Below are 10,771 nucleotides of genomic sequence, written 5' to 3'. Positions count from 1 at the left end.
GCCAGATTATTATGACCACCTGATGTTTGTAGGCAAATTAGCTATAATTTCAAGCTGAAGTTGCTAGAGGGCCAGACCACTATAAATAGGGAAGCAAATTGTTTAGCACGACAGTAGAAGTTATTTTTTTTCTGAAGATATGGGTAAACAACGCAATTTAACAGCCTTTGAACATGGGGGATATATATATAGATCTCCATGTATGTGTACTAATTTTTCAAAAGTATAGGCCTAACAAGTTAAAGCCATTGTTTTAATGTCTTTTAAAAACATTTTAATTGCTCGTAGACCTTCAAAATGATTTTTTATAGATTTATTATATTTTAGTGGGGTTTTTGGTAGAAATTTTTCTTTTTCATTAAATATCTGAAGGGCAGAAAAGGCAATTACATATTTGAGCCACCCATCCATATATATCCTGTGCCTTCTTAGTTTTTTTTAATGAAAACTGATTGGGCATTTTACTATAAACTTATGTATTAATATATCTTTCATAATTAACACAACGGAAATTTTGCTCTACGAAAATCTATGTTTTTAAAGTAATCATGTAATATTACATGGAATGTAATAATTTGTGAAATGAATCAATAAGTGCATTTTTCACCTGTTTTAATTGTAAAATACATATAACAAAAGTTACCATCTTAACCATTTTTAAGTACATTGTTCAGTGGTTATTAAATACGCCCATATTGCTGTGCAACCATCACCACTATTTATCTCCGTAACTCTTTCATCTCATAAAACTGAAACACTATACCCATCTACATATATAAAAGCCTAAGCGACTGGCCGACCAGCCGGGAGCTATGATGCTAACTGACCACCAGGGGGCAGATGCTCAACGCAGGAGCGGAAACCACAAGCATGGAAACATGGAATAGACTGATGAATCTCAGAGGGAAGGGGGGAGGGCAGGAAGAGATTAACCAAAGATCTTATATGCGTACTAGAACCCCAGTATTCATGCACTGGCGGGTCCATCAGCCTGGCCTGTGGGAATTGGGCCGAAACCGACTCTCCAACATCCCCTGAGGGGTCCCAGATTGCAAGAGGGCACGGGCCAGGCCAAGGGACCTCACCAGTGCACAAATCTGTAACAAAAGCTGGCCGACCAACCAACCAGCTGACCAGCCAACTAGCGGGTAGTTGCGTAATGATCACTAGCGGGCGTGCGCTCAATGCAGGAGCTGCTGAGCAGCAGGTCACCCAAGAACCACCCTTTCGATCTCCGGGACCCCTCGGGGGATGTCAGGAAGCCAGTTTCAGCCCGATCCCTGCAGGCCAGGCCAAGGGACCCCACCAGTGCACGAATTCGTGCACTGGGCCTCCAGTTAAACAATAACTCCCTATTCTTTCCCCACCCCCCAGCCCCTGGCAATCACCATTCTACTTTCTGTCTTTATGATTTCGACTAAGTACCTCATATAAGTGGAATCATATAGTATTTGTCTTTCTGTGACTGGCTTATTTCACTTAGCATAATGCCTGGAATGTTTATCCATGTTGTAGCATGTGTCAGAATTTCCTTCCTTTATAAAGCTGAATAATATTCCAATTATAAAATAAAACACATTTTGCTTATGTATTTTTCTATGAATGGATACTTTGGTTTCTTCCACATTTTAGTCATTGTGAATAATGCTGCTATAAACATGGTGTACAAATCCCTTTGAGACCCCGTCTTTAATTCTTTTGGTTATATATCCAAAAGTGAAACTGGATGATATGGTAATTCTATTTTTAACTTTTTGAGGAACCACCATCCTATTTTCTATAGTGGCTTGTACCATTTTACATTTCCACCAATAGTGCACAAGAGTTCCAATTTCTCTACATCCTCACCAACCCTTGTTATTTTCTGTTTTTGTGGTTGTTGTTTTTTTTTAATAGTAGCCATCTTGATGGGTGTGGTGGTATCTCATTGTAGTTTTGATTTTTGTCTCCCTAATGATCAGTGATATTGAGCATCTTTTCATGTGGGTACTGGCCATTTGTATATCTATCTTATTTGAAGAAATATCTACATATTCAAGTCCTTTGCCCAATTCTTAATTATATTGGTTTTTTGTTGACTTTTAGGAGTTATGTATATGTACTAGATATTAATTATTTATGAGATATATGATTTGCAAATATTTCTCCCATTCTGTGGGTTGCCTTTTATAAATTTTTTAAATTTTTAATGCTTCATAAAGTCCAATTTATTTATTGTTTTCTTTTGTTGACTGTGCCTGCAGTGTACTAATGAAGGAAATTTCAAACCAGTTAACTCATGGTATGTTCAATAGTGTTGTAGATTTTCTGTTTTCAAAAACAGGCAACCTAAGATTTGTTTTTCATGTGAAAAATTCAGTGAGATCAAAAACACAGCACTGCCCTAACCAGTTTGGCTCAGTGGATAGAGCGTCGGCCTGCGGACTCAAGGGTCCTGGGTTTGGTTCCGGCCAAGGGCATGTACCTTGGTTGCAGGCACATACCCAGTAGGGAGTGTGCAGGAGGCAGCTGATCAATGTTTCTCTCTCATCGATGTTTCTAACTCTCTATCCCTCTCCCTTCGTCTCTATAAAAAATCAATAAAATATATTTAAAAAACAAACAAACAAAACAAAAAAACACAAAAACACAGCACTATCATCTTGCCTAAAGAAACACTAGCAGGTTATAATAATTAATGAGAATTTATTTGCCTTTCGTTTTCAAGCAGTCACTACAAGTCTCTGATTATAATAAATTTTATACATTTATAAGAAAAAATACAAAAATATAAATTAGTTATGACATGTTTTATGTTATAAGCACTTGTTTTTTAATATAAATGTATAAAAAGAAGTTATATAAAGGAGACCTTAAATGGAACGATTCATTCAGAATTTATTTCAAACATTCTCACATTTTTCAAAAAAAAATTCATATTGATTCCGATATCCAACCCTTCTGCCAAAAATTTGTTCCACTCCATGCCTGTGACATCATTTTAGGAATTAGATAAAATGGAAATGACATGAGCTGGACCGATGCAGAAAAGATAGAATTCACTATCATTTTGGATTCACATATCATTTTGGCTATGCAGCGTGGCAGCGTGCCTTTTGCAGGATGAAAATGTTAATTACACATTTTTAAAAATCACAAATGTTATGCATCTCCCCGGAGTCTAGAAAGTCTTTGGTATTTCTTAATTACCAAATCTCAGGCCGGCTGCACAGCTTTCTTCCTCACTGCTCCTGTTGCATCCGGGCAGTCTTTGCGATTTCTTCTGAAAATGACTATACATTAACATGCAAGGTTTCAGTGTGTGCGTTTGGGGGGGGGGGGATGAAGGGAAAGGTGTTAATTCAGATGTTATGAAACTGTGATAATGCTATTATTTAAGGCACTTATTTGGGTCTGTTTATACTTTGTAGTTTTATAAATAAGCCCAAGGGGCTCCTCCTGGTTGTCACAATCCTCCTTGAATCTGAATCCGGTCTGTCTCTTCCTATCCGACAGTAGAATTGATGTGGCTCTAATCCCTGGAAGTTTGGAACTAATGAACTGACTGCTGAGCTGCCGCCACGGAGCTTGGTCCCAAACTATACTGTACTTCACACTCGATTTATTCTCCAGATGGCGAGACTGTGCCACCCCGCCGCGAGGGACCACCTCTTCCACTGGAGTGTAAAAGTGGACGGATGTTGTTTTCTTTGCAGATTTGATCATTCTGAGCTAGAAACTTGCGAGGATGATTAGTTATTAGCTTTAATGGGTGCCAATTGAACCAACTGCACGCATATTTTCTCCTTTAATTTCGGAGTCTGCAGGTCTCGGTGATGGTTGATTTATCCGCTTTCTTACGTCACCGGAGCGTGTCCCTTCCCCAGGTGACAAGGACCCAGGCTCTGAAATCATAGCACGCCTTGGTTCCTGGCCCAGACACAGTCGCATAATACGGTGGCTTATGTAGAAGGACAAGTTTATTAGCCACCGGTCCACTGCACCGAGCAGCCCTTGGCACGGAATATCGATTGAATGCGGGACCTTCGCTAGCACCCCCTTTTAGACCAGGGCCCTGGGAAGACTCCGACCGGGGCCAGCTTTCTCCGCGGCCTCCGCAGGGCCCACCTGGACTCAGACCTGCTCCCGAGCACACGGTGCTGACTAGTCTCTGCAAAGACCTGGTGTAACTGTTGCTAAAGGCCTTCGCTCCATGACTCCGACCTTTCCAGGTTGTCAGTTCTTAGGGGAACAAGTTCATCCTACGCGAGAAGCGCTCACCAAAGCCGCCCTGTCGTGTTAGCGCGTTTAGAATGCGGTTCCATCTAAACCTCATTTTGGCCGAAACCGGTTTGGCTCGGTGATGGAGCGTCGGCCTGTAGACTGAACTGTCTCTCTCCCTTCCTCTCTGTAAAAAATCAATAAAATATATTTAAAAAGAAAAAATAAACCTCATTTTGAACAACCCGTTTTGCTACCAGAATATGACACTCCCCTACCCCTGCCCCCCCAAAAGATCTGTTTTGAGTGGCCTCTTTTTGCTTTCGTTTTCATTTCCTTCTTTCTGCAGGGAGCATTCAGCGCCCGATAATCTCAGCAGATCACCCAGCCAGCCCTTCTGAGGAGATGGTGGCTGCCGGGCTGTATTTGCTAATCCCCTAACAAGATAGAAATGAAAGGATGGTCAGGGCCAAACAGGAGTGGAGAAAAGGAGAGAAATGTGAAAAGGGAGTGAGGAGATGGAGATGAGAGAGAGAGGGTAGCAAGAAGTTAGAGAGAGGGGAGGAGGAGAGGGAGGGGAAGGCAGAGAACGGAGTGAACCCCTTTTCTTTCTTTTCACAGCTAGGTGGACTGTGGCTCTCTCTAGCTGAACACCCCGAACTAAACTTAATTGTTCTTAGAAACTGCCTTCCTCTCACCCGACAGATGGCATGGGTATGTTTGCTAGCACAGTAACATATTTCACCATTAAAATACCAAAAAGAAAAAAAAATCACCATGCTTGTTGGTGTGAATTCCGTGGTTGGATATTTTGGGATACATGGCAGAGGGATGCACACTTAGTTTATGTAAATTGCAGCAAGCAACAGCCTGTTAATAAGGGTGTTGTGTGGCAATATATCTCCAAAGCCATCTTTTTAATTTTTTTTGGAAAGGTACAGAATGATGAAGTGGAAAGAGCTCGGTTTTAATTCTGAGCCAGAAAGGGGGGGGGGAGAAAAAGTCTAATAAAATGCTGATTATTTGCTGCTCATTATTGTAACAGGAAAAGTACTAATCAGATTATGCCTAAAGTTGGAATTAGGTACTTCGTTTGCAGCCAATTTCTCAAGGGCTGAATTTTACTAAGTAAACCGGAATGTGCTGAAACCATGGCAATCTGACTTGAGATAAAAATCACCAACGGGTTTAGAACATGAGCTTTGAACAAACAGTCCCCTTTCAAATCCAAGTGAAACAGCAAAACAACTTAAAGGTTACATCTTGTTTGACACCAACATTAACAATGTAGGAAGTCGATGTTGCCAGTGATCCTGCGTCCTTGCGCACACAGGCAGATGAAAGCAGAGAAGAATCCAATAGCTCTAGTTTTAAAATGCTTTTCAGCCTAAATGACGTAGCGAGTTCCCTTCCATTCTCCATTCCCTGTCCCAACAGACCCTTCACAAGCTCGACCTGCTACTGAAAGAAATCCTGCCAGTTGAAATGTTTACAAGCTGCAGCAATCCTGAGTTTGTGGTGGTGCAGGCTACACGGAGCACAGCACATTTCAGGTTCCCCGAGGCCAGGGACCTAAGTACACGCACTGCCCAAGAGCGGGACGCATTTCTCTCGCCAGCTCTAGACAGCCTTGGAACCAGGACATTGAGTTAACGTCACTTTTCACCTTCGGGATTTTCGTATTTAGTGGGTGTAACAAGAGGGCACGGTAAAGGAGTGGATGCGTCTTAGAGCTGTGGAATGGCCAACAGCATGGCGTGGAACCAGGCCACTGTGGCTGTGTCACCCTCCCGTTAGCTCGTGTGAGCGCTCTCTTGCTTGTGCCTAAGCTTGGTCTCATTATTGGCAGTCAGAGCTCTGTAAATCAGGCCTCCACGGAGCTGTCTTAAACTGTCCTACGTCTTCTGTTTCCATCTGACCTGACAACTCTAAGCTACCGTTTCCTCACACTGTTTAACTCGGACCACATTTGGACGCCTTCCTTGCTTCCATGGGGTCGTAGGCCCACTTCCGTCTGGTTTAAATCTACTGTCCTGGCTTGTCTTGTTGTTTAGACTTAGATTCAACATCAGCTCAAATCATTCTTTTTTGTCACCATTTCGGTTTGCTATTTTCCTAGATAAGTATTGCTGTGCAAATGGCTGCATATTGTTAAAACTTTTCTTTTTAAACCACATTCATCCGCCGTGAGAAGCTTTAAAGTTTTATTAGTATCATAAAATCTCCTCCCAAATGAAACTACTTTTGATACGTGTTCATTCTGACAATGAGAATTAGTTGAGGGCTGTTGGCAAGTTGAAGGAATTTGTTTTTGAAACTGAAATAGCCAGGAAGTAATGACCTCAAAGTACTTTTCTTTCGACTCCAACCCCCACCCCCTCAATCACTCCTTTCCCGGCTCCCCTCACCTTCATCACCCCCAACTCAAAGCCAGTCAGTAACATGTTTGGATTCATACAGTTTTGCTGAGGACAATTCAGATACTGAGGCAGGCTTTCAACCTTTCAGTTTTCCTTAACTGGAGCAAAGACTGTCAAATCAAAGGAAAAACATGTATATTTCCTTCCACTTCATGAAGGGGTTTCTTGGTGATATTACTGCCTTCCTTCTGAATAAGTTGGAGCTTTTTTGTAGCGTCGAGTGTCAGTTTCCTATGCGTGCCTTCCTAATTAAGTGTCAAGATTCAACTCCATTGCAAAAATTTTTTTTTAAAAAAAGTGAGTAAAAAGCATGAAGCATATGGAAAAAGAAAAACAAATTTTTATTTATTCCCCTTAATGTGACTATGCTGACAGATGAGATTGCCATTACCCATATTATCTAGCTTCTCATATTTATTAAATGAGAAATAGCAGATAGAAGACGTAGAACCATGCCTTGTACCAAGTAAATGCTACCTATCAATTAATTTACTTTTGCAATTGAGAAGTAATGTGAATGAGCAAAATGATACTACTATTTAGAAGTATGCTAGTATACATTACAGTGACCATCACCTATGTTCCACGTCACCTTGAATGAAGTCTGAAAATCAGTCTTTCAGATCGAATGACTTATTTCAAATACCATTTACTAGTATTTGGTAGACAGGAAAGCTGTAGATATAGTCACGATGCTCGGGCTTAAATCCACATAACAGTTTCGCAGACAGTTGTATTGTTTCCTCTCAATGATAAATATACTCAGGAGATTCATGTTCTCAACACTTACAGACTGACGCTCGATTAAGAATAGTAAAAACTCTTGAAGACTTTGATCTGGGCCCAACCGAAAAGTGTGTGAGAATCAACTCCGTGTCCAGTGGTCTGGCCGAAGAAGACCTGGAGACCCTCCTGCAGTCCCGGGTCCTTCCTTCCAGCCTGATGCTCCCCAAGGTGGAAGGGCCTGAGGAAATCCAGTGGGTGAGTAGCTAATGCTCTGCTTTAATTAAAGACTCAAGACTGGCGAAGAAGGAGTAGCAGAAAGGAAGCATGTGGGTGCTGCCGGTTTTGAAAATACATACACAGAGCAGAAAGGGGATTCAGAAAAAGGAGTGAGCCCAAGAGACCATGTTCTTCACCCACAGAGAACCTGGCTTTGCCCAACGTGTTCTAACGGGACAGCTCTCCTCTTGAAATGATGCCTCTGCTCCCACATCAGATTTGTGGACTGGACAGCACAGGGCCCTCAGGCGCCCTCTCAGAGGGCTTGCCTGAGATTGGATAGCTTCTTACACCCTGCCAGGCCCCAGCCCTCCACCTGGGAGAGCAGTGCTGTGAGTGGGCCTTACCCAGCCAGCTTCATTGGAAGACAGCATAGACCCAGAAAGCACATTAGCCACAAATGAAAAAATGAACCTGGAGGAGGAGAGGTAAAGGTCACTCCTTGGGGCAAACAGAGGAATAAACAGGAAGCTTTTAACCAGTGGTTTTAATTAGCACAGATATTATTTCCTGAACAGTTCTCTAGTTCCTCCTTTTTAAATTGCTGACAGGTGTGTTTGTGTTTCATGACAGACTTTTTGGCCAATAAAAACCTGGCATGTCAAATTACTTAAGAAAACTTTGAAATGGGCCTAATTATACTATGATTGTTTTCATTGTTAAAATGGGGCAGGGGTGGGGAGGGGGAAGGCGAGATTTTACTTAAGGGGTGCTATGATGCTGCAGATCTCTGCTGAATAAAATAACATTCCATTGTGCCACTCCAGGGCAGAGGGCCTGTGACACGTAAATGCTGGAAGCGTGGTAAGGGCGTGTGGACGGTGGTGATTTTGATGCCACATCTGGGGTTACTCGAAGGCTGTGGCTGCAACTGTAGCAACACACTGAGTAGTTGTAACACCTGAGGAAACTGCTCACCTTTTTAACGCACACAGATACGTTGGGCCCGTGCTTTCCAGGGCCGTGGCTGCCTGCCACATGTGGTACCCAGCGCTTGAAATGTGGCAAGTCCAAATTGAGATGTCCTGGAAGTGTAAAATACACATGGGATTTTGAAGATTTTGTCGTCCCCTGACCTCTCACACATTGAAATGATAATATTTAGGCTGTATTGGTTTTTAATAATGTTAATTGCTTCATTTTACTCTTTTAATGCAGCTACTAGAGAACTTAGAATTGCACAGGTAGCCGCCATTATTCTTCAACTGGACAGCTCCGTGTTGATAGCTTCTGAGCCCGGTGTTCAAGGACTCATATTCACTCTCTACACTGGAGCGCTCCTCTCCCAGGTCAACTCTCAGAGGCCGGGAGATACTGGTTATACTAGGTTAATATCTTCAAGGGCTTCTAGCCTTGAATGTGTCTTAAATTGATTGAAATGGAATCCGAAGCCACTGTTCCCTTTTGGTTTCCTAGTTAATGTCTATTTATCACCGTTATTACCCTCATTGGAGAGGAGAAGACCCACCCCAGCCTTCAGCTCCAGCTTCTGTTCCCTGTTTTAAATCCCTGGATGTGAGGGACGTACCGAAATCTAAATGGGATTTCTAGTTAACAGAAGTCTTTTGGGCTGTTTATTTTTTCCTCTCCGTTTGTATTTATGTGAAGCATAAAATCCAGAGCCTGATGCACAACTGAAAGATGGGCTTCCTTGTTTTCTTTTGTGTGAGAATCTCTTGCTGGCCTTTTGTCGCTAGTGTGGGTTCTTGTTTGACTGGCACGGCTTATTGGACTATAACAAGCGTGACTCTGCCTCCTTTGTCGTGGGACAATTCTCCCACAAATCCCGAACAGTGTGCATTCTTCCAACACACTATTGGGTGTGCACTGGAATTGAAAGAATTGCTGAGCCCTGCTACTTCATCTCCACCCCAATCTCTTTGTGATTTTCCCCCCTTCTTTTCCTCCCCTCCTCCCCCCAGTCCCTCCACCTCGCTGAAATGAACACTTTACCAGGCCGGAAACATTTAATCGTCTCCTTTTGAAAAAATTAATTGAAACTTCTCCACTAGTTACCTTTTGTGTGCGTACTTAATGCAATTTTTTAAGAAAGAAGGGGAGGAGGGGAAGGAGGATGGGCTGGAATATTTAATTTTTAAATGCCCCTATTGGCTTAAAAAACAAAAGGGGTTGGAGATTTTTCTCACTGAGAACAGGGAATATATTGTAGAGTGTTTACCTAGTTTTAAACTTGATGATTTTTGTAATTATAACTATTATCACAAACCATGGAGCAAGTAACATTGCACGATTTTTTTTTAATGAGAAAAAAGAACCCCTCCATTGGCTATGTAACACCAAAACCACCAATATGTCACTACCTACTTTCTAGCTGAAATGTGATATAAATTATGTTTTATTTTCATTTACATGGAATACTATACATTTTATCCCATTAAATTGTAGCCCTCTCTTCTTTCTTGCTATTTCGGTTGAGTTATTCCTTCCCTTGCAAAGTTACTAAGGAGGTGATGATGATGGTGACGGAGGAAGGGAGGGGGCAGTGGGAGCAACTGGGAATAATTCTTCATTACTGAAAGCTGTGATTTATTTTAGCCTAATTGTAAAGTTACTGCAAATTGCTCAAAAGCTTTTTAAAGATCCCAGTGATTAGATTTTTTAGGGGGGGTGCACAGGCAAGGAGGGGGCAGCTAAAAGGGGAAATAACACCTCTAATCCTGCTTCTGGTAAATAGGCTGCCAGCTTTTAAAATGAGTTTCCTTTCTATTAGTCAGAATATTATGCTAAGCCTTAAGCATTAGTTTTTTTATGTTGCCATAGCAGCCCTATTCCTGCAGGGTGGTGACCTGCGATGATTACAGTACAAAGCTTATAGGGTCTTGAAACCCCCTTTGAAGATGAAAAGTCTTTGATGGTTTATATTTATGCAAATCTCTTAGATATGATTTACCCAACTGAGACTGAATGGAGAGATGATTAAAATTCCCTTTTCCTTTGATATCCATTAATGGATGAATATTCCTTAAATTTAAAATGGATATATATGTTTTCATCTTTATTTACAAAAATATCTTTGTCATACCTGTGTGTTTTTTTTTATCTTCCCACATCTGATTAGATCTAGATAGACATAATAGATTTACAATTTAGAGTGTGGTGAGGTTTTTTTTTTTTTTTTCCTTTTGAAA

The 10,771-nt window shown here is 41.5% G+C and overlaps 1 protein-coding gene across 1 annotated transcript in view; it reads left to right on the top strand.

Annotated features, from left to right (window-relative positions):
• The window catches only part of CLYBL (citrate lyase beta like), a 119,520-nt gene that overhangs the window by 81,617 nt on the left and 27,132 nt on the right, over positions 1–10,771 (top strand). The window contains exon 4 of the mRNA XM_015562782.1: positions 7,413–7,601. Coding sequence (XP_015418268.1) covers positions 7,413–7,601 — 189 coding nt within the window. The remainder of the gene's footprint in view (positions 1–7,412; positions 7,602–10,771) is intronic.

Source organism: Myotis davidii, unplaced genomic scaffold (genome assembly GCF_000327345.1).
Source record: "Myotis davidii unplaced genomic scaffold, ASM32734v1 scaffold637, whole genome shotgun sequence".
Lineage (NCBI taxonomy): Eukaryota > Metazoa > Chordata > Mammalia > Chiroptera > Vespertilionidae > Myotis > Myotis davidii.
The sequence above is the reverse complement of the archived record's forward strand: the minus strand, read 5'-3'. Positions and strand labels throughout refer to the sequence as shown.